The 24,860-nt window shown below is 46.3% G+C and overlaps 1 protein-coding gene across 1 annotated transcript; it reads right to left on the reverse strand.

Moving 5' to 3' along the window:
• Nucleotides 1–1,854: 1,854 nt before the first annotated feature.
• Nucleotides 1,855–23,036, reverse strand: SDHB (succinate dehydrogenase complex iron sulfur subunit B). The gene is made up of 8 exons (XM_066375200.1): nucleotides 22,878–23,036; nucleotides 14,711–14,838; nucleotides 11,012–11,097; nucleotides 8,008–8,144; nucleotides 7,298–7,414; nucleotides 4,337–4,438; nucleotides 2,627–2,749; nucleotides 1,855–2,087 (listed from the first exon to the last, which is right to left on the reverse strand). The coding sequence occupies exons 1-8, from the start codon at nucleotides 22,947–22,949 to the stop codon at nucleotides 2,010–2,012; spliced, it is 843 nt and encodes a 280-aa protein (XP_066231297.1). The 5' UTR covers nucleotides 22,950–23,036; the 3' UTR covers nucleotides 1,855–2,009.
• Nucleotides 23,037–24,860: the final 1,824 nt, after the last annotated feature.

The following is a 24,860-nucleotide window of genomic DNA, read 5'->3' on the forward strand; positions in this document are numbered from 1 at the left end:
CTTTTTTTTTTTTTTTGTATTTTTTCTGAAGCTGGAAATGGGGAGAGACAGTCAGACAGACTGCCGCATGCGCCCGACCGGGATCCACCTGGCACGCCCACCAGGGGCAATGCTCTGCCCACCAGGGGGCGATGCTCTGCCCCTCCGGGGTGTCGCTCTGCCGCGACCAGAGCCACTCTAGCGCCTGGGGCAGAGGCCAAGGAGCCATCCCTAGCGCCCGGGCCATCTTTGCTCCAATGGAGCCTTGGCTGTGGGAGGGGAAGAGAGAGACAGAGAGGAAGGAGGGGGTGAAGGTGGAGAAGCAAATGGGCGCTTCTCCTATGTGCCCTGGCCGGGAATCGAACCCGGGCCCCCGCACGCCAGGCCGACGCTCTACCGCTGAGCCAACCGGCCAGGGCTGGCTTCCACTTTTTACTTGATATACTCCTACACTGTTTAGAAAAATTTTTTTTTAATTTATTTATTCATTTTAGAGACAAGAGAGAGTGAGAGAGAGAGAGAGAAAGAGAGAAGGGCGGGGAAGGAGCAGGAAGCATCAATTCCTGTATGTGCCTTGACCAGGTAAGCCCAGGTTTTTTAATTTATTTATTTTATTTTTTTTCTTCTGTATTTTTCTGAAGCCGGAAATGGGAAGAGACAGACTCCTGCATGCGCCCGACCGGGATACACCCAGCACGCCCACCAGGGGGCGATGCTCTGCCCCTCCGGGGCGTCGCTCTGTTGAGACCAGAGCCACTCTAGCGCCTGGGGCAGAGGCCAAGGAGCCATCCCCAGCGCCCGGGCCATCTTTGCTCCAGTGGAGCCTCGGCTGTGGGAGGGGAAGAGAAAGACAGAGAGGAAGGAGAGGGGGAGGGGTGGAGAAGCAGATGGGTGCTTCTCCTGTGTGCCCTGGCCAGGAATCGAACTCAGGACTTCTGCATGCCAGGCCGACGCTCTACCACTGAGCCAACCGGCCAGGGCCAGCCCAGGGTTTTGAACCGGCAACCTCAGCATTCCAGGTCCACGCTTCACCCACTGTGCCACCACACGTCAGGCTCTTACAGTTTTTTAAATTAGTGTTACTATTTTTGTAGAATTAAAGCCATCAATGGTGGGAATTCATGTTTGTGGTGCAAGGTCCCTTGAGGTCATTTGTGGGACTAACTCAATTTCATAGCTGATCAGGACCACTGCTCTGTGCTGGAGGAATCTCAAACCTTCTCTCAATGAGAGAAAAAAAAAGACTTATCAAGATTTGGTTTTATTTTATTTTTTATTTTTTTGTGGCAGAGACAGAGTCAGAGAAAGGGAGAGATAGGGACAGACAGACAAAAAGGGAGAGAGATGAGAAATATCAATTCTTCATCGTGGTTCCTTAGTTGTTCATCGATTGATTTCTCATATGTGCCTCAACCAGGGGGCTACAACAAGTTGGCAACTTTGGGGTCTTGAACCTGGGTCCTCCACATCCCAGTCTGATGCTCTATCCACTGTGCCACCGCCCGGTCAGGCAAGATTTGGTTTTAAATAATTCCAATACTGACAATAGAAACTGGGATGCTGCTTAAGAATAAGCTCACATTTACTGAGCACTCAGACTGAGTGCCGGGGTGAGGGGGGGGGTGAGGTAGGCAGATATTAATCCCATTTTACAGATGGGTAAGTGGAGTAGCAAAGAGAAGGAACTTGCCCAAGATTGTCCAGCTGGTGAATGGCAAAACTGGGAACAAGCCCCAGGCCCACGTGTAGACCCAGTGAACCCTACCCCACCCCACCCCGCCCCACCCCACCCCCAGGAGCTCAGTTCTGGAGTCCTGGCCCCCTCTTCTTCCTGGCACCTCTACATTCTGCAGCAGGTAAAAGGAACAGGCTTGCTTTTTTGTTAATAAAGTAGAGTAACATTTATTTTTTTCTTAAAATTGTTATTATACATGCTGTATTCATGGAAAATCAAGACCTTGAAGGAACTTGAATTAGATATAAATTATGTTCAGCTGAGCTGGTTACAAGTCGTGTTTAGCACTGAATAGTTAAGCTGAAGCTTTCTTTTCCTTATAGGTTGCCATCATTTTCTTGATTTCAGCAATAGCTTTCCCTGGATTCAGGCCCTGGAAAAGAGAAGAGAATTAACCAAATGATAGTAAAACTGAACGGGGCGGAACACCTTCCCCAGCTGGGATAGCATCAAAGCCAAATGAATGCAAATCTGGCCCTTGAAAACCCAGGGGCGTGGGCTCTGCGCTCTCTTCCATACCCACTTCTAGGCATTTATGACGGTGCTCTCTCTGGCAAGGGCCCTGTCTTATTTAATTCCTGCTGCTGTGGCTCACTGTAGCAGGCCAACGAGCCCAGGGCAGAGCCATGTTCTCTGAATGCTCAAAGGTATCTAAGAGAGACTGTCTTCCTATGACTACAGCTGGTGTCACAACAGGCCAGATGTCACCAAAGGCTCCACACATTACCGTGATCTTTCACTTGTCACCGGAAATCAGCATTTATAAGCTGTCAAAAGCGTGTGGACGCAGCCCTGGTCCCTCTGCTGCTTGGATGACCAAGTTTGCTCTCTGCCACCTGCCTCCGCATGAGCGCAGGCCACTCCTGTCACTGCAGTCCTGAGGCAGAGCTGAGATCCGCCAGCCCCACGTACCTTGGGACAGGTCCTTGTGCAGTTCATGATGGTGTGGCAGCGGTACAGGGAGAAGGGGTCCTGCAGCTTGGCCAGGCGCTCCTCTGTGAAGTCGTCTCTGGAGTCGATCATCCAGCGATAGGCCTGGGAACCAGAGACTGATTAACTGAGCCGTCAGCTTAACGGGCAGAGCGGCCCCCGGGTTCAACTCAGAGCTCCAGGAACGCGGAGCAAAGGGAATTCCCTCAGTTTCCACGCCTTGTCTCCACTCATCAGTTCCTGCCCTCTCTTGAGGGAAGGCTCCCAACTCTTCCGGAACTTCTTGGGATTAATGAGCCTCATAAACCTGTGATCCACACTGCACCTGGAACCCTGGTGCTTAACTATATGCGATCAGGCACTGTCTTCTAATTATTACGTTGCTCATTAGCTTCCTGCCCAGATTCTGAATTAGTGAAGGCAGGGACTGTGTCATGTGAATGTCTCCACAGTGCCACCCACTGGCTTTGAGTAAACAGATAACAGACCTGTCTAGAGATAGTATTTGCTTCACTTACTGATTTTTTATTAGTATATCCATCCCGGAAGCCTGAGACCAGCCAGCTGAAAACTGACTGACCCCCAATCACTGGGCCTCTCATTGGGCGGACATCTACATTTCCTGACAACTCAGGTCACTGGCTCGAGGACAAACTATGAATGTACCTCATTATCAGTCTCAACCATGGCTGGGAATCAATACTGCTAAATGGTCACAATAGCACACAATTTCTCTCTTCTTTTTTTGTGTGACAAGAGTCAGACCGAGAGAGGAACAGACAGACAGAAGGGAGAGAGATAAGCATCAATTCTTCATTGCAGCCTCTTTGTTGTTCATTGATTGCTTTCTCATACGTGCCTTGACCGGGGGGCTACAGCAGAGCGAGTGACCCCTTGCTCAAGCCAGAGGCCATGGGGTCATGTCTATGATCCCATGCTTAAGCCAGCGACCCTGCGTTCAAGCCGGTGACCTCGGAGTTTCAAATCTGGGTCCTCTGGTCCCAGTCTGACACTCTATCTACTGTGCCACTGCCTGGTCAGGCCACACAACTTCTCTTTTTGTAGGAAAATGAAAAATGAGAAGCTTTTGTGAGTTGTTTAAGAGTCTCCGGAAAGCACTGAATATAAGTCTAAAGTATAAGCTTTCTGGGAACAAAGAGTGACTTTCTCTGCAGTGAACTATTCATACAGTGAGAGGCAATGAAAGGCAATACGACTTTCTTTTCTAAGCAACCCCGAAGCCCAGTACTCCAGGCTTCCGTTAGCCTGGAAACAACTCCCACCCTGACAGCTGGGCAGCTGTCCCCTCCATGTCGCTTTCCTCCCCCGCTTGCATGTTAAAAACCCAGGAGAGGGACTTGGGAGCCGTGACAGATGCAGTCTGGGGAAAGCAGGCAGGTGGGCAGGTAAGAGCCAGCTGTGCAGGAAACATTTTCAGTATCCGCAAGGCACAGTCTGCCAAGCAGCCTGCTCCTGCTTCGCCACACTGAGACAAAGGCCTTCTGCAGACGAGACCCTCGATGTACTGAAAGCCCAGTGAAGACAGTGCGATCTATGACCTTGTTTGCAATGAATGCAAATGAAGGAAGCCGTTACCCCTCAGAATGTCTGATTTCCAACAATATGTCGTGTGCCTGGATTTCTGGATGCTTGAATTTCAATTTCCTGTAAAGCAACTGCAGAGTGCCTTACCTGCATGAGAACCGCAGGTCCCAAGTACTTGTCCCCATTCCACCAGTAGCTCGGGCAGCTGGTGCTGCAGCAGGCGCAGAGGATGCACTCGTACAGCCCGTCCTGGGGGAGAGGACGGCAGTCAGGGTGGGAGAGCCGGCCGCATCCCTCGCTGACTAAATGTGAGGTTTGGGGTCAGAACACGAATAAAGCGCCTATGCGCGTGTTTCCTTGGCAAATCCTAGGAATGGTTTACAGAGATTTGCTAAAAGCATAAAAATGATCTTGGAATTGAAATGTAACCATTTGCTGGATTAGAGCCCAGAGTGAAGTCAAAGTATAATGTACTTATCCTCTATTCAATAACCCTTCTCTTACCCAATGAAAAAAAATTAACAAAATACATAAAAAAAGAAAAACCCAAACCCTCAAATAAAACGTATCACCTAGAATGCAGTCTAGGTGGAACTAAAAAGTCCCTGGGTGCGGAGGAGTCTAGTCATTTACACCAGCCTCTGCCCGGCTCAGCGGACCTCAGATGTCCCCAGGAACCAACATCTTCCTAAATAACAGCCAACTTGCATTGAGCATCAGTACACTTTACTGACTTTAGTTAGCGCCTTTAATTATCACAATAATCCTATTAGACTCCCACTAGACAGATAAAGAACTGGGCATCAGAGAGGTGAGGTCATCTGCCCAGGTCACACAGCTGCAAGAAGCAGAGCTGGGGTGGGACCCTAGGCATTTTGCCTCTGGAGTCCCTGCTCCTAAATGCCCGCCACACGAACTCAATCTGCCCAACAAGTTCTATCACACTGGACTTCTGGATTTGGGGAACAACAGAAACTGATTAAATGCAGCAAAACCAAAGGGTACGCTGACATCTGAAGTGACAACTGATGACAGATGACACAGAGTTGATGGTCATGACTGTAACCATGAATCTTCAGTAAAATCCATGTTCTGTTCAGGCAGCTGGCAAGAGTGTAAACTGACCCCATAGGTCAGCATAAGATAACAGAATTAGCCTTAATTACAGCCACATTCTTTAGCCTACTTGGAGAAAAGTCTAACAAGAAATGAGAATTTTATGGATAGAAGTTGAAGGATGAAGATGTTTACCTAGCCTTACTTGTACTAGAAAAAAATCAGAAATATCTTGGTTCAACAAAGGTGGGAATGGTTGAAGAATACAGAATGCATACACCCAAGTAGTAGAAAGTAAGCAGAAGCTAACGCGTATAAAGAACTTCTCTAAGAATACGGGGAAATGCTTACTTACATTAAATGAAATAAGTGGCTACAAAAGTACACTTATATTTTGACCCCAGCTACATAAAAATGTAATATATAAAGAATAACAAAGGTGTCAACAGAAATTACCTTTGGGTGGTGAAATCAGATTATTTAAAAATTAGTTCTCTGTATTTTCTAATTATCTATAATTAGATATTTATTTATTTTTGAGATAGAGGGAAGGAGAGAGAGAGGGAAAAGGAGGGAGGGAGGGAGAGAGGGAGAAAAAGAGGGAGGGAGGGAGAGAAGAAGAGAAAGAGGGAGGCATTAACTAGTTCCACTTAGTTGTGTCACTGACTGCTTCTCATATGTGCCCTAACTGGGGTTCAAAATGGTGACCTCAGGAATGAGCTTGTGACCCTGGCCCTCTGGGATCATGCTCTATCCACTGAGCCACCAGCCTGGGCACAGCATGATGGCTTTTAAAATCATGAAAAAAAGTTATGTTCAGCACATTCATTTAAGGAACTAAATAATGCTAAATAAACAAATGTTTGTTATTTAGATGAGTAAAATTTGATTATCCAGAAAACACAAGCAGGGGAACCCTTCCTTCCTTAATAACACATCAGAGAGATGATTACAAGCTACAAGCTATCCGAGGTATGAGAGAGGACTAGTTGGGCCACAGTGGCCAGTTCCAGGCTGGACCCTGGATGTGTCAGACTCCTTGGGAGTTAGATGAAAGAGCAGCCAGCTGCCTTGACATCACTGTGCTGAGTCTCACTGTCTCCATGTCAGAGCTGGGCAGTCTCAGTGGGACTCTCCTAGTTAAATGTTTTATGGGGAAGAGGAGAGGTGCTAATTTTCTCCGAGACATAAAAGGTAGGATTCCTTTATTCATTCACACAACTAATATTTACTGATAAAATAGTATGTGTCAGGGTCTTGGGGTCCAGAAACGAGTAGGAGAGTCCCTATGGTGTGCTCACTGTGCTAATGGACTGGGATGGAAGTGGTTCTCTTAGCGGCACACGAAGTGGTCACCATCACACAGCATGTATCCTTGGCCCCACTTAGGCAAGTCCTTGTTTGGTCCCCTTCTCACCTCTTCCTCTCTGCAAGGACACTAAGTGTGTAGGGGGTGGGCATGCAAATCAGACACTCCTTGGAGGAGACTCAAGAAATACAAGAGGAGGAACTAAAAACCCTTCCCTTTCAGAGACTTCCCAGCCTGTACACGAGAACAGCAAGCCTGAGTGAGAAGTGATCAGACGCCTGGTGTTAGAAGAGACCATCGCGGTCCTGGTCCCAGTCTGCCCACTAACTGCTGCGTTCCCACCTACAGAACAGGGTGGCGAAGGGCGGCAACAGCGCTGGCTTCCCTTGCTCACCGTGTTAACTGGCTTAGCCGTCAGCTTTTACAGCCGGGGCAGTTCCCATACTGATTTCTTTGGAAAAAAGACAAACGTCTGGCAACAGGGGAACAGTCTGCTCCCCGTGGCTGGGCACAGGCACCCCAGCTCCTTGGTCCGCTCTCGGCCCTCATGGGGTCACACGACCCACCCGGCCCGGAGGGGATTGGTGTCCTACCTTTGGACAGAGGCTCCCATAGTACCTTAGCACACACTACGGTCTGCCCTGCCTCATGCTGCTTCCACCCCCACCTTTCAAGACACACTTCCCAGAAAGTGTGTTTGCAATGAAATTCCCCAAATCAAGACAATAAGTGGGGGTAATGACCAGTTTCTCCCGATCCTCGATGGACTGCAGATACTGCTGTTTGCCTTCCTGGGATTCATCCTTCTTCTTCAAATAAGGCTCAATGGATTTGTACTGAGCATAGAAGTTGCTCAAATCCTGAGGTGAAAAGGAAGAAGACAAGGTCAGATTCCACCACCACCCCTTAGCGTTCTTCTTTACCCCATTTCTTGGCCTACTTTTCTGCCCTCCGTAGGACCGCAGTCACTCTCTTCCTTCGGGAGGGATACATGCAGACTCAGGAAGGAGAAATGGCCACAGCGGTGAGTGTGGTTAGGAAATTTCTGCTTCACCCCTTGGAAACCTTCTAATCCCACTCGCCCTTGAGAACACCCTGTCAGTGAAGGTCAAGTACAGGGAGGTAGAAATGAAAGCGAAATGTGTAACAACTGTTGCTTTCCCAACTGGTATTTTCCACATGAATACTTTGTAGTTATGGCCAAATTCTCCATTTCTGGGGCTCTTCCAATTCTCTGCCCTGTTATTCTGAAACAATCTTTAACAAATGAGCTGCTGGAAGATCTTTGGGGCGTGTTTATCTTTCAGCATTCAAACTGCTTCAGTAAACTCAGATGGGAAAGAAGCCTGCCCCAAAGAACGACTACCTGAACTAACCACCGGGACACACCTCTCCCCCTCCCCCTCCCCCTGCAAAACCATGCGGCGGGGGAGGGAGGGGTGCAGAAACTCACAGGAACAAGGTCCTTTATCACATACATATGTGGGAGAGGGTAGATTTTTGAGACTTTGTTGAGGTTGGTGTCAATCCTTCGGGTGCAAGCGAGAGTGTTGCCTCCATTGATGTTCATTGCACAAGAGCCACAGATACCTGAGAGACAAAACACACTGGCCAGCTCCGTACCCAGACTCAGAGCCACCAGCTTCCCACTCTTTTTCTGGACTGTCGTTAGTCACTCTACCATGGGAGCAGGACCGAGGGCAGGACACCAGTGGCACAGGTGCCTGTGGCCTTTTCTTTTCGTCCTCCTTCTTGCCTAGAATGTAGACCTAAGAGCTGTGCTTCCAAAAACCACTTTGTGATCATGAGGCAACCTTGAGGTGGGATGGCACCTGGGAAGGACAGAAGGAGCCTGGGGTCCAGCTGGCATCAGGGAGTTCCCAACACCAGTTCTAGCTCCATGCTTCATGTATTTTGAGAGGAAAAAAATCAGCCTGTTTTTCTGTTTGTTTTTTTAAAGCCACTGTCTTGGGCCATATGTCCGATCTCCTCTGATCTGGGAAGCCACTATTACTTGAACTCAAATGCTAACAGACACAATACCCCAAAACGAATCACACTGTCTTGATCATCTTAAGGCTGAGGCTCGGATACAGATTATTCAGAGCTAACTCTTACTCTATCTCTTCACAAAACAGGCAGCACAGTAGTTGCCATGGGGATATGAAACCCACAAAAGCTGCCTGAGCGCTGACTTTTCAAGAAGAAGAATGAACCAATGTGAAACCAAAGCCAAGCAAACCAAGCAAAAATAAGGTGCTGACCAAGGGACCCTGAAATGAGCACTTCCTTAACCTGGACTCATTTCTGGTGCATGGAAATTTCTTAGGTATTTCAGAGTTTAAAAATGACTTTGCAATTTAAACCCCCCGGTACCACTTCTCTGAAGCTGTATTTCGATCATCAGGCCAGAGAAATGTGATCACTTGTGAAGCCTGCACTGGTCACTTTCATAAGACTCTCCTCTCTCCCTCGCTTGTGAATCTTAGAGTATTATAAGAAAATACACACCTCTTCTACTGTTAGATGTCTCAACAAATACTCCTGAGAGGAAATATTGTACATATATTTATGGATGCCTGGCATTCAACTGGAGCAGTGTGTTGTTTTGTATTTTTTCTTTTTAAAGATTTTGATTTTATAGAGAGAGGAAAGGGAGGGATGGGAAGCGGGAAGTATCAACTCATAGATGCTTCACTTTATGTCATTTGCATTCTTTTTTTCTTTTTTATTTTAGAGGAGAGAGAGAGAGAGAGAGAGAAGGGGGGAGGAGCAGGAAGCTTCAACTCCCATATGTGCCTTGACCAGGCAAGCCCAGGGTTTTGAACCAGCAACCTCAGCATTCCAGGTCAACGCTTTATCCACTGCGCCACCACAGGTCAGGCAGATGCTTCACTTTAGTTGTTCACTGATTGCTTCTTGTATGTGCCTTGACTGGGCAAGCCCAGGGTTTCAAACCGGCAACAGTGCTCCAGGACTATGCTCTGTTCACTGTGCCACCAAAGACCAGGCAGGAGCAGTATGTTTTTATAAGAAATGGTACATGATTTAAAAAATAAATCCAATGAACCGTCTCTTAAAAAGACTCCCTTGTTAATTCTCTTAATAAGCAATAAGAGAATAGAAAGGAGTGGTGATTAGTAGCCTCCTGCCTCATATACTTTAGTCCAGATGGGCCACACCTTATGTTCTTGGCTTTGAAAGAGCCTTATGGGAAATGGTTACTGAAAAGCATCTATATTTCCTGTGTTGCCAGGATTTATGTGGGGAAGGCTGGTGTTTAATTATAGCAGAATATTCCCTAAACAGCAGTATGCAGCCAAACTATCACAATATCTGTCAGCGTTTGCTACATTAAACTCAACCCCGTAAGATTAGCTGAATCAAAACAGATGTCTTAGAAATAGGAGTTTAAATGCTTGTGATGCACAGCAGAAGAAATGTAAAAAGTGGTAGGCCACTATCAACAGTGACTTCTCCTTTTCGGAAAGTTATTTTAGGAAGAAAGTTCAACCCCAGCCCCTGGCCTTGGCCCCAGCTACACTGTTCTGGTTTTATCGGGTTTCCCAAGCCCGAGTAGACTGTGCTGCCTGATCCATGGCTCCTCAGCTCACTGGCTAGGTGTCCTTTTGGATGTTGTTTCTTCATCCGTGCACCAAGTGTAAACAATAACAGTTCCAGTTTATGTCACGGAAAGTGCAGAACAGAGCCTGGCACACAGACGATGCTCCACAGTCGTTGGGGTCAGTCGGCCTTCGCGGCACCCCTGCGTGACTTTTGCCACATTTGAGCACCACTTGAACAATTAATTATCCAGTTTTCTTTAAATCAAGTCATTTTTACTTATTCACATTAAAAAAATTATTTCTATCACTGCTACACTGTCAACAGCAATTATATTTTTCTAATATGTAAATAAACACATAGGAATTTAAAAAGGTTGGTCTGCACATGGCCTGTTACCAGCTCCTTTGGCTCCCGCAGCACATTGTGGGACATGTTGTTCCCACCCAGAACATTCCTACTGAACACCAGCTCTGCCTACATGTAACTCTGGGAGGAGGGGAGCACACATGCGCCCCCTGCTGGACAAGCGTTACTATGCATAAGCTCCAGCTAGACACTCTCTCCACTGTCCTGCTAAGAATGACCTCTGCAGAGCAGAGGCGGCCAGCCAGCCTCTAGTCCCCAGCTAGTCCCATACCCCAGCCAGTCCCACAAGGGAGCAGCAGCTCTCAGGGACCGCCAGATGCAGCGACCACATGACAGAAAGCTCCTGAAGTGAAGCAAACTCAGAAACCAGAACTTGTACCACAGGTGAAATTTCCCACATGTTCACCCAAGAAAAGGAAATGCAATGCACAGCAAGGTCATGGGGCAGAGCCCTGCAGTGTTCTCTAGGTATTTCTGTCGGTTACATAAAGTGTCCCAGACTTCAAAGGGAAGAAAGTACTTACCTTCTCTGCATGACCTTCGGAAGGTCAAGGTAGAATCAATTTCATTCTTAATCTTGATTAAAGCATCCAACACCATAGGACCACATCTGACCAAAACCAAAACAACAAAAAAAGCCCAGATGTATTTATGTGACGTTCAAACTCTCCATGCTTTTATCATAATGCAATGAGACACCTGCCTCTATTAGCTGCTTTTATTATCCACTTGGCCTTCTCAGGTTACATTCAGAATTCCCCCAGAGTTCTATTTTTGCACATTTTACACATTTTGAGTAGTAGAGTTCTATTTTGGTGCTCACACTGAATATACATTTCTAGGAAATGGGAGGCTTAAGAAGTAGGAAAGCATTTAGGTTAGGAAACCACTTCCATATACTGGAAGTTTTCATTTTCCGTCTAAAGCTCCCTGCTATGCTCTCCCAGAGAGTTTATTTCAAATAAAAAAATTTTAGAATGAAACAATAAGTAGCTTTAAATAGTTCATTACAACTACTACTACTACTACTACTAATGATGATGATGATGATGATGATGATGATGTGTCACCATTAACAGAAAACATGGTACAGAGAATAAAAGAAAACGCATCACCCACGGTCCCTGCATCCAAAGCACTGTGTGTTCTGTGCACGTGGGGGCCGTGCTAAGGTGTAAGCGCAGCAGTGCAGCCCCAGTGGCTGAGCACCTGTCTAACTCTGGCCTGGACACTTACTGAGTTATGGGCAAATCACTCACTCAGCTTCCCACCTAGAAAGCAGAGAGAACTTCCACACCTCACAGGGGTAGAACACGTGGGGAAACGAAACGATGAGAGCACTGCCTGCCACATACATTTAGTTTAACAGTGATTATCTTCCTGTGGAGACTGTGGTTCTATAAAAATGGCTTCCTGTCGATGAGCCTTTTTTAAAAAAAAAAATCTGTAAAACAGAGTTAATATTGTATCACAGGACTATAATGAAGATGAAATAAAAACATGCAATTTTTACGCTGCGTACACAGAAGTACTAATAAGCAAATCTTACTCCCTGGTTCCCACAATCCCTTTAGTCTTTTTCTCTGAATGTGATTTTAAAAAATATGCCCCCTCCCTAAATATCCTTTAGCATTGTCTATATTTCTTCTCCTCCAGCTTTACAGAGATAAAATTGACAATTAACATTGTGTAAATTTAAGGTGTATGGTGTGATAATTTGATAGATATATATATTGTGAAATGATTAGCACAGTAAGATTAGCTAACATATTTGCATTAACCTTTTCACCATACCTTTGTCAACAATAGAAAATGTAACCTTTAAAAACCTCTGCTGGCCTGACCTGTGGCGCAGTGGATAAAGCGTCGTCCTGATATACTGAGGTTGCCGGTTCGAAACCCTGGGCTTGCCCAGTCAAGGCACATATGGGAGTGATGCTTCCAGCTCCTCCCCTCTCCTCCCCCCCATACCTTTCTAAAATTATAAACAAACAAACAAACAAACAAACCCCCCTGATATCCTGAGAATGGAAGTGTTATTATCATCAGTGTTTAGAGATCTCTGTCTCTCTCTCTCTCTAAAAGTCAATAAATAAAAATTAAATATTTGTGTATTATTTGCAGGGGCAGGGGAAGGGGAAGGGGGAGGGGGAGAGATGTGTCCCGGTGGTTAGTTCAGGTAGTCGTTCTTTGGGGCAGGCTTCTTTCCCATCTGAGTTTACTGAAGCGGTTTGAATGCTGAAAGATAAATATGCCCCGAAGATCTTCCAGCAGCTCATTTGTTGAAGATTGTTTCGGAATAACAGGGCAGAGAATTGGAACAGCCCCAGAAATGGAGAATTTGGCAAACTCCTGAGCCATCTCTCATCTCTAAGACCCATTTTCTCTGACTTTCCAGAGCCAAAGTGGCCCTGCCTAGGCTCTCTCCTGTTGCTTCTTTTATCCTATGCCCTTCCTTGTTTCACTGTCCCCAGCTTTAACAAATGTCCTCTCAAAGTCACCTGAACTTGCCTGACCAGGCGATGATGCAGTGGATAGAGTGTTGGGATGTGGAGGACCCAGGTTTGAAACCCTGAGGTCACCAGCTTGAGCAGGGACTTACCAGCTTGAGCACGGGATTGCTGGCTTGAATGTGGGATCACAGACATTATGCCACTGTTGCTGGTCTGAGCCCAATGGTTGCTGGCTTAAGCCCAAGGATGCTGGCTTGAGCCCAAGGCCACTGGCTTGAGCAAGGGATCACTCACTCTGCTGTAGTGCTCCAATCAAGACACATACGAGAAAGCAATCAATAAACAACTAAGGTGCTGCAATGAAGAAGTGATGCTTCTCATCTCTCTCTTCCTTCCTGTCTGTCCCTATCTGTCCCTCTCTCTGTCTCTGTCACAAAACAAAAATCACCTTGACTCATGCTGTGAAATTTTTCCTGCATGAAGTCAAGATCCCACACATACTACTAGCCGGCCCTAGGCAGACCTGCTCTGGGCCAGGTCCCCTTTCCAGTAACATAACAACAAATTGATGTGTGTGTGTGTGTCTCTCTCTTAGGCTACAGAAAGAAACCGCCTGCCGACCTAATACCGTGATTCTAATCTGATGAGACCTTTAACAGACTTCTAGACCAAGAACTGTAAGATACCCATGCTGCTTTAAGCCATAAGTTTGCAGTAATCGGTTATGACAGAAATGGAAAACTGACATGTAGGTACAGGCAGTCTTTAGTGTTTTAATTACATCCTTATCTTGTCCTATCACCGTTCCTGCCAGGTGTATGCTGTTGATCATTATCATATATTACACAGGTCCAGATGTGTAAAATTAACATGAAAACATTCAGTATTCTTTGGCTTTACTTCCTTTTTTAAAAATTTATTTATTATTTTTAGCCTTGGCCAGAGAGCTCAATTGGTTAGAACATCATCCTGATATGCAAAAGTTGCCGGTTCAATCCCTGGTCAGGGTGCACACAGGAACAGATCGATGTTTCTGTCTCTGTCTTTTTCTCCCCCTAAAAGTCAATAAATAAAATTTTAAAACTTATGTATTATTTTTAGAGAGAGAGAAAGGGAAGGAGAGGGAGAGAGAGAAGAGGAGGAAGAGAGAAGGAGAGAGAGAGACACATTAATTTGTTGTTCCACTTTTATGTGTTCACTGGTTGATTCTTTTTTTTTTTTTTAGATTTTATTTATTCATTTTGGAGAGAGGAGACAGAGAGAGAGAGAGAGAGGAGGAGCAGAAAGCATCAATTCCCATATGTGCCTTGACCAGGCAAGCCCAGGGTTTTGAACCGGTGACCTCAGCGTTCTAGGCCAACGCTTTATCCACTGCGCCACCACAGGTCAGGCCACTGGTTGATTCTTGTATGAGCCCAGACCCGGGATTGACCCTCAGCCTAGGTGTATCAGGATGATGTTCAGTATTCTAAAACTGATGTGTTAAATGACTTCAAATACTATGCATAAAGCCAACTCTACCATGATTCCTAGAAATTGGTCATACTCTGATTTGGGGAAAGAAAAAGAATTTTACAAGTTATTCTTCTTGGTATTATCTTTTTTGAATCAGGCACCTACCTCATTCTTGTCTTAAAAAGAGACAGTGAGTTCCACAGTCACTGGACGATCAGTTTCAAGTTTTCCAAGGCTGAGAAAAGCCATGTCCCCAGCTCAGAGGAAGAGCTCACCATCATTAACCAAATACCCAGCGTTCACAGGGATACTCACTTATTCAGATCAATCTCATAAGTTTGCATATGAGGTTTATCTCCAGTTTTGTCTGGGTCCCATCGGTAGATGGCAAATTTCTTGATTCGGGGGGCTGCGGCTGCAGCTGTCTGTGCCCCTCGGCAGGCCTGGAATGTTTAAAAAGTTCACAAGAAGGAAAAAAAAATTAAAATGCAGATAAATCCTTCTACTTAGCTGCACTATAAACTGCAATACTGGATAAAAACCCACACATCACTGACAGTCTTCTTGGGAACGGGAGTCATCCAATATCCAACAAATCCTCAACATCTGGCATATGCCAGACATGCTGATGCTGATTCACACTCAGTTTTAAAGCCACTATTTACTACCATCAGATACTGTACTAAATGCTTTATATGAAGTGCTCCACTGAATCCACATTTTGAAGATGAGAAAAACGAGGCTCAGAGATGAAGTTACAGGCCCATGCCTACAGAATTGATGAGTGAAGCCAGACCGGAACCCAGGCCTGTCTGTCTGACTCCAGAACCCCTGTTCCTAACACTGATGTGCTACTCTACATACTTGTGAACAGTCTCAGGTCTCTTCCTGGTGCTGTCTTCTCTTTCTGTCCTAACATCTTGAGGGCACGTGTGTTGGTGTTCCTCAGAGAAACAGAACCAACAGTGTATACATATACACATAAATATGTATGTACACATACATATGTAAAAAATAGAGGTTTATAGTAAAGAATTGGTTGATGTAATTATGGAGGACAAGTCCTAAGATCTGCAGTTGGCAAGCTGGGAAACCCAGGAGAGCCAACAGTGTAATCCAGCCCAAAGGCCGGCAGGCTGAAGGCCCAGGAAAAGCTGATGTCTCAGTTTGAGTCCAAAGGCAGGAAAAAACACATCATGGCTTGACAGCAGCCAGACAGGTGGCATTCTCTCTCTCTCTCTCTTTTTTATTTTTTTACGGAGACAGAAAGAGAGAGAGACAGAGAGAGAGACAGATAGGGACAGACAGACAGGAACGGCGAGAGATGAGAAACATCAATTGTCAGTTTTTCGTAGCAACACCTTAGTTGTTCATTGATTGCTTTCTCATGTGTGCCTTGACCGTGGAGCTACAGCAGACTGAGTGACCCCTTGCTCAATCCAGCGACCTCGGGGTCTTGAACCTGGGTCCTCCACATTCCAGTCCAATGATCTATCCACTGTGCCACCGCCTGGTAGGCTGCATTTTCTCTTATTTGAAAGGAATAAGAGGGAATTTGTTCTAGCCAGCCCTTCAGCTGACTGGATCAGGGTCACTCACATTAGGACAGGCAATCTGTACCACTCAGCTTTTTGATACAAATGTCAAACTCATCCAAAAACACCCTAGCAGAAACATCCAGAATAATTCTGACCCACCATCAGGCACGCCATGGCCCAGTCATGCTGAGACATAAAACAAAACATCACAGATGTTACATGGAACAGGTTATATGTAACATCTCCCAGTGTACCTGGTCCAGGCCATGGCCTATAGCAGCTCCATTCATGGTTAGGAAAGATTGAAAAGCAAAAACTGAGCATTAAACTTGTGTAGAAATGTGGATGATTTTAAATGTACCCTAAAAGGCTGACTAGTGCAACCTTTGTCAAGCCATTCTAAATAAGACAAAAACACCCCTAACTCAGCAGCAAGCTGTCCCCGTCCCGCAGTCCTTACAGCCCTTCCCCATTAAGGCAGAGACCACTTCAAGTGCTCTATGCTTCTACTACGGTGATGGGGAGGGGAGGACCTGTCCGTCCAAACAGCAAGTATAAGCAAAACCCTTAATTTTTACACAGAAAAATTCAAACTACATTCCATGCTGGCTAATTCTCTTACAAACTGTTACAGAAAGTAAAAACTCTGAAGGTTAACTGAATAATTATAAGAAAGTAATGGTGTTTGTTACCTGCTGGCAAAAAGTGTCCCAAATTAAGTGAAGCTGAAAATATAATTATCAGCTCTCAGTATGAAAGAAATGCATGAAGAAATGAAAGTGCAGGTAAAGATGAAAATGAAAGCTGTGTTTTATCTCATTACCAAGCTGGCAAAGATCATTAATAGAAGGAAAGTCATTAACAAATACACTGTCCATGTAGGACTCCATTTTGTAAAACAACAGGAACGTGTAGCTAACGCCACCTTGTTGTATTTGAGAGGAAAGGACAAGATTCCTGAAGATAGCTCCAGCAGCCTTTGCTTCCTTAGTGCCCCCCAATCTTTTTGTTTTGGTGAGATTTAATGAGGTATAATTCACTACATACACTCACGTGCCACTTAATAATGGGGTACACATTCTGAGAAATGCATTGTTAGGCGATTCTGTTCTTGTGTAAACATCACAGAAGCACTTACACAAACCTAGATGGTACAACTCCCATCACACACCTGGCTATAGCCTATTGCTCCCAGGCTACAAGCCTGTACAGCATGTCACTGGACTAAATACTGCAGGCAATTGTAATAGTGGTATTTGTGTATCTAAACATTGAAAAGGTACGGTAAAAATACAATATAGCTTGACTGGTGGTGGCCCAGTGCGTAGAGTGTTGATCTGGGGCACTGAGGTCCCAGGTCCGAAACCCTGAGGTGGCCAGCTTGAGTTCAGGATCATCGGCATGATACCATGGTTGTTGGCTTGAGCCCAAAGGTTGCTGGCTTGGAGCTCAAGGTTGCTGGCTTGAGCAAGGGGTCACTGGTTCGGCTTGAGCCTCTTGGTCAAGGAATATCAAGGTATGTCTGAGAAGCAATCAATGCACAAATGAAGTGAAGCAAGTAGGAGCTGATGCTTCTCATATCCCTTCCTTCCTGTCTGTCTCTGCCTGTCTCTGTCTCAAAAAAAAAAAAAAAAGCGATGGAGGTTTGCTTTGTTCATCTTAAGGGCTGCACTAAAATTAATCCAAAGGATTATGAGAGCTGTGATTTTTAAAAATTCTCTGTATTGAGAAACCTGAAAATTTGGTCTGTAGGTATTCATAGGAGAAATAACAATAGCTTTCACTCACTGAGTGAGCCCTTACCATGTGTTAGACATTGTACTAAATGGACTCGGATCTTTTTTTTTTTTCTTCATTTTTCCGAAGCTGGAAACGGGGAGGCAGTCAGACAGACTCCCGCATGCGCCTGACCGGGATCCACCCGGCATGCCCACCAGGGGGCGAAGTTCTGCCCCTCTGGGGCATCACTCTGTTACATCCAGAGCCATTCTAGCGCCTGAGGCAGAGGCCACAGAGCCATCCTCAGTGCCTGGGCCATCTTTGCTCCAATGGAGCCTTTGGCTGCGGGAGGGGAAGAGAGAGACAGAGAGGAAGGAGAAGGGGAGGGGTGGAGAAGCAGATGGGCGCTTCTCCTGTGTGCCCTGGCCAGGAATTGAACCCCGGACTCCAGCACGCCAGGCCAACGCTCTACCGCTGAGCCAACCGGCCAGGGCCTGGACTCTAATCTTTACAGTATCTCTGCAAAGACATTTTTATTACTCTCTAAGATCATATACAAAGAGTGATTCAAATACAGGTCATTTGACTCCAAAGCCCAACTTTTTAGTCACTATACCAGTGGTGAAAATGCAAATCCAAACAGAACAGCACAAAGAGAGAATCCCTTTTCTCAAACAGATCCAAAAACAATAGAAGCTGTTACTCTACCCATACAATCAGATCTTAGCGGCAGATATTCCAGATATACTTGTTCACTTAGTTGTTCACTAAATAATTACGGAGTGGCTACTACGTGCCAGGAAGGGAGAGACAGAGACAGGAACATCGATCTGATTGACCTGTTCCTGTATGTGCCCTGACTGGGGATCAAACCAGCAATCTCTGCACTTGGGACGATGCTAACCAACTGAGCTACCTGGCCAGGGCATCAATGGAAGGTTTTGAGCAGAGGAGTGAAAAGGTCAGACAAGTTTTTATTTTATTATTTTTATTTTTTTTTTAAATTTATTATTGATTTTAGCGAGACAGAAAGAGGAAGAGAGAGAGAGACAGACAGGAACATTGAGCTGTTCCTCTATGTGCCCTGACTAGGGATCGAACTGGCAACCTCTGCTGCTTTGGGACAATGCTCTAACCAACTGAGCTATCTGGCCAGGGAAGGTCAGACAAGTTTTTAAAGAATCACTTTGGCTTCCGTTTTTAAGAATCAACTGTAGAGGTGCAAAGATGAAAGAAAGAAAACCAGGTTAAGAAGAAATTACAATAACCAGCTAAGAGATGATGATGGCTTAAAGCAGGCTAGTAGCTCTGGACATGGTGAGAAGTGGTTAGTTTTTAATATATGTTAGGAAGGAACTGACACGATTTGTTCACAGACTAGAGTGAGAGTGTGGCAAAGAGCAAAGATGATGACCCCCAAGTTTCTGGCCCAAACCACACAAAGGATGGAGTTGCCATCAACTGTGATGGGAGAAGAAAGTTGGTATGTGGGGGTGGGTAGGTGTGTGTGTGTGTGTGTGTGTGTGTGTGTGTGTGTATTAGACAGACATGTGTGTGTGTGTGTGTATTAGACAGACATGTGTGTGTGTGTGTATTAGACAGACATGTGGATATTTTGAGGCTGTAACTGGGTGTATGTGTATGTGTGTGTGTGTGTGTGTATTAGACATGTGGAGATTTTGAGGCTGTAACTGGGTGTGTGTGTATGTGTGTGTGTGTGTATTAGACATGTGGAGATTTTGAGGCTGTAACTGGGTGTGTGTGTGTGTGTGTGTATTAGACAGACATGTGGAGATTTTGAGGCTGTAACTGGGTGGCCATCTGAATCTGAAGATCTGGGGTGAGGCAACTGGTATCTCAAGCCCAAGGGAGCATATATCAACACTGGAACTGCAGAAGAGAAGGGAGAATCCAGGAGAGCTGTCTGTGAACAAGCAATGAGATGCAGAGCAAGAGTGAAGGGTTAGCCAGAGGAGTGCTGCCAATTCTCCCGCAGGAACAGGAAGGAAAGGACAGTAAATGGGCAAAAGCAGGGAGGTAGGCAAAATAATTGTTTTTTTCCTTTGTTGCTTGTCCAACAATTTATTACAAAGCCACGACAGGGGAGGATTCTTCAAAAGTATTTCTATCAATATTTCTATCTTCAGAAGTATTTCTACTTCAATCTACAAAACTAATGAGTACATAAGGCTGAGTGCACCTTTATAGGAAACCTTAGAAAAGATTAACTTCATAGTTTATAATTTAAGGAAGGAAGCAAGATGATAACTGGACTGAACCGAACTGAGGAGGATGAAGAGGGTGACTTCTGATTCATGCCGAAGGCTGCCTGTTATTCCTTTAGGAAAGATTCCTTAAGCAGCAGGCTTGGAGCTAGGCAGAGCAGACTCAGATTTAAAGGTGGGAGAGAAAGGTCTGGAAATGGAGAGTCAGAAGGCAAGGTCTGAGTAAAATAGAAAGTGCAGCTTTGTTTCTGAAATGTATGGCAGGGTTCAAATCCAAGCTCTACCATTTAGCAGCTGTGTGCTCTTTGGCAAATTAGTCAACCTCTCTGATTCCATTTCCTCTTTTGTAAAAGGGTAGGGATTATTATAATCTACGTCATAAAATTAAATGGAGGGGTCAAGCTTCTAGAACAGCCCAGAATATAATTTCTGCTTTTCAGTATTGGCAACATTATCAGTTTTTGTATTATTCTGATTGGCAGATAGTATCCTGAGGCCTGCTACTACTAGGAGCAATGAGAAAGTAGGAGGTACCTGCCCTAAATGGGTTCATAGTCTAGATGAAGAAATAAGGCAACACAAACAACAGTTAATAACTTACAGGCAGAACTGTGGTTCAGCTGTACAGACTAACGCATTAAAGGAATTTGGAAGAGAAAGCCCACTGTGTCCTCGAGTTCTGGGAACCTGAGTATTACACACAGGTAACACAGCAAGCTCATCACTGAATTCTTTCGTGGTGGCTTCTGTGGATATGAATGCACATTCCTACAAAGGGGTGTGGGGGCAGTCTTCTATTTTTCTGCCTTCAGGAGGTCCTACATTGGCTTCACCTGGAATTACAACACTGACCTATGAAACTAGCCTTCTCTACAATTTGTTCTTGGAAGAGGGACCTGAGCTTTAGAACTCATTCTCACTGGTGGGTTCTCACAACTTAATTGCTTGCTCAAGAACTAAGAAAGGAACTGGTAATCAAGGTCATTATCAATCATCAATTTAATGCTCAGAAGACAGCAGCTTGAGGCTCTGATAGGCAGTCCTCTTCCCCTATTTCCCCTTTTCAGAAAGACTACATATAATGAACTTGTCCAAGTTCATACACAGCATATTGGGAAGAGCCAGCATCAGAAGACGTGCCATATGCACTGTGTTATGCAACCAGGGCAGGTACTTAAAACGAGATATTCTCATGTTAAGTGAAAGAAAGACAGAGGATCTAATACTTCTCCTACACAGGCCAAAAGCCCAGATCTGTGCTAGGAGTCTCTCAAAAACTGTGATTTTAAAGAAAAGAGAAGCCTGACCAATGGTGGTGCAGTGCACAGAGTGTCAACCTGGGATGCTGAGGTCCGAGATTCAAAACCCCACGTCCCCGAGGTCACTGGCTTGAGCATGGGGTCTCCAGCTTGAGCGTGGGATCATAGACGTGACCCCATGGTCACTGGCTTGAGCAAGGAGTCACTGGCTTGGCTTGAGCCCCCTGATCAAGGAACATATGAGAAAGCAATTAATGCACAACTAAAGTGAAGCAACCAGCCCTGGCCGGTTGGCTCAGTGGTAGAGCATTGGCCTGGCGTGCAGGAGTCCCGGGTTCGATTCCCGGCCAGGGCACACAGGAGAGGCGCCCATCTGCTTCTCCACCCCTCCCCCTCTCCTTCCTCTCTGTCTCTCTCTTCCCCTCCCGCAGCCAAGGCTCCATTGGAGCAAAGATGGCCCGGGCACTGAGGATGGCTCTGTGGTCTCTGCCTCAGGCACGAGAGTGGCTCTGGAAGCAACAGAGCGACGCCCCAGAGGGGCAGAGCATCGCCCCCTGGTGGGCATGCCGGGTGGATCCCAGTCGGGCGCATGTGGGAGTCTGTCTGACTGCCTCCCCGTTTCCAACTTAAGAAAAAACAAAAACAAACAAAAAAATAAAGTGAAGCAACTATGAATTGATGCTTCTTGTCCCTCTCTCTTCCTGTCTCTCTCTCTCACTGAAAAAAACAACAACAACCAAACAAACAAAAAAGAAAAACAAACACAAAAAACAACCGGGGTTAGATCCTGGATCTATCAGTTTCTGGCCATGATATTATGAGCAAGTAAAAAAATGTTCGTTCTGAAATGTCAGTTTTCAAATCTCTCCAGGGGAGGTAAGAATTCCTGCTCACCCACCTTATTGGGGTTGTTGAGGAGCCCAGAGGCAGACACAGACTTGAAGAGGATCTATAAATTCTCAGTCTCCTATGTAGGCAATGGCAATTTCCCTCCCCCCTCTAAATGTTCCCGTTTAGAACGCAGGCCAGAGGGGTGTAGCTTCCTGGCAATGCCAGAGGTGCACACTGAATAAAATACCTAAGAGCAGTGCCCAGCTCTGTACCTGTGCTCTGAGAGGTCGCTATTGTTATAACTGTGTGCTCTTTACAGACAGGGCCATTTGGAGGATGATACTGTTTTAAGGAACCGATCTTTCTCGCAGCACCCCAGCAGGAGAGGGTTCAGATCCTGTAGGAGACTGGACGTCCTTCCATGTCTCCCTCCCCCTGCTGTCCCCCCAAATTCACTTGTCCTGTCCTTACCAACCCGGTCCAACCCCTCTGTCCGTAGCCCTCAATCTCGCATCCTGAAGGGGTGACTTCGCGTCCCGGCTCCTACCCCTCCTCACACTCCCGCAGAGGCGACAGTATGGTGACAGAAAAAGGGCTTGGAGCCCAAGTGTTCGGCTTCGAGTTCTGTTCCCAGCTGTCAGTCACTTGCCCTGTGACCTTGGGCAATTCGAGTCCCTCTCTGAACTTTTTTCCTATTTCTAAAAATCGTCTTCGCCCCCAATAACTCACAGGCTACGACAAGGCGCAGACGGATGACAGGGATGCTCCAGGCCAAACCAGAGCCCGCGCCGGTGGGAGCGCTCCTCCCGCTCCCGGAGGCCCTGCCCTGTGCTCTGCAGCCGCCTCCGCGGGCCCCTCGGCTCCAGGCTGTCTCCGTGACCTGCGCTCTCCCTGCGACCCCGGAGCTCACCTGCAGGCAGGCTCCGCCAAGGGCTGCGGCCGGGAACCGGAGCCTCAAGGACACTCTGCCCACCGCCGCCATCTTGCCTCCTGACGGCGAGCCCCACCCCTTAACCCCCGAGGTCGCTCTCCGCCGGCGTCCCACTGAGCACCGCGGCACCGAGCTAATGTCCACTCAGGACCCGCTAGCTGCGTAGGAGTCGCAGAGTGGGAGGCGCTTCCGGCTTCCCGGGTGGGAGGAGGGAAGGAGAGAAAGCCAACGGGAGCGTGCGCAGTTGCGGGGCGCCCGGCGCATGCCCAGTGAGATCCCCGTGTTCCTAAGGTGACTTTCCCAGAAGAGGGCGGAGTCAGAGATGGAGGATGGCAGAAGGGGTGGGACTAAGGCCATGAAGGGGCGGGGCCATTTGATCCGGGTATTGTCCCCGCTTTAAGCTTTTCTTTCTGAAAAATTTGTCAGTCGTATCACTCAACTCTGTCGCGTAGTGGCTTTAGTTAGACATTGTCAGACACAGTGCAGTTTTCCCGAGACTGTCCAGGTTTCAGCACTGAAAGTCCCGAGTGCTGTGTCCAGAGAAACCCCTCATTCCTAGACAAATTGGTAGGGTTGTTGAGTGAACCCAAGGGCTTTCAAAGATAACGGAAAATGATAGTCACTCAATTCATTAAAATGTATGTATGGGTACTGCTATGTGCCGGATGCTGAGATGCTACAGTGAGTGAGTAAACCGGGCGCAGTTAGCGCCCTCAATGGATTTACTGCTAGGCAAGTAATCGGACAAATACAGTACACTAAACTCAGTTCTGTAAAGTAGGGGCGAGAAGGGAATCCAGCCCTTCGTGGCTTAGTTAGTCATTTAGTGTCAGAAACCATTTGTTGAACACCTACTGTTTTGAAAACATTACAATCCATCATCTTACATAATCTTGTGAGAGAGTTGTACGAGTGTCTGTCTCTGTTTTAGTCTCAGCTGCTTTTTTCAGACCCTTCTATGGATCACCTTGAGCTTGCCTCACTCTTCTGGCCTGATTACCTTGGGCAGGGTGTGGCCTCAGTCCTTCAAGTCACTTGGTCTCTTCAGTGTCCTTACGCATTTATGTAGGTAGTTAACTTTGCAGGTACCTGTGTTTCTTAAGAAGGATATTTTCCTTCTCTACCCACGTGTTTTTTTTTTATTTTTTATTTATTCATCTTAGAGAGGAGAGGGAGAGACAGACAGAGAGAGAGAGAGAGAGAGAGAGAGAGAGAGAGAGAAGGGGGGGAGGAGCTGGAAGCATCAACTCCCATATGTGCCTTGACCAGGCAGGCCCAGGGTTTCGAACTGGCGACCTCAGCATTTCCAGGTCAACACTTTATCCACTGCGCGGCCTCTGCCCACGTGTTTTTGACACATAAAGAGCACCTTGTTATATTCTTTTTTTAAAAAAAGATTTTATTTAATGATTTTATAGGGGGAAAGATGGGAACAAGAAGTATCAACTCTTAGTTACTTCATTTTAGTTGTTCACTGATTGCTTGTCATATGTGCCCTGAGCTGGCAAGCCCAGGGTTTTGAATCAGTGACCTCAGCGTTTCAGGTCGACATTCCATCCACTGTGCCACCACAGGTCAGGCTGTATTCTTTGATTCCCATACTCATAACTCATTTAGATTCTACTGGAAAAATTGAGATGGCCAGACAAATTGGTTGGATGGAGCTCAGTTTCTGAAATCTTGGGCAGGAACTCGGCTACATTGCCTGGTGGCTTCATGAAGGAGGTGTGTAGTGAGGCCAGGAGTAAAAGCTTGGGGCCCTAGGTCTGACCTTGAATCTTCCCCTCAAGGCTGGTGACCTTGGACAAGTCCTTCCCCATCTCTGGCCTATAGTTTCCTTGCCTGTATCATCAAGCTGTTGGGCCAGCTGGTTTAAGATTCACATAGCTGCCTTGGGGGCTGTCTTGGGGGATGACTAGTGACAGGGCTGAGGTCACCTTGACTTTTCACCGGCTAACCCAG

Source organism: Saccopteryx leptura, chromosome 3 (assembly GCF_036850995.1).
Source record: "Saccopteryx leptura isolate mSacLep1 chromosome 3, mSacLep1_pri_phased_curated, whole genome shotgun sequence".
Classification (NCBI taxonomy): Eukaryota; Metazoa; Chordata; class Mammalia; order Chiroptera; family Emballonuridae; genus Saccopteryx; species Saccopteryx leptura.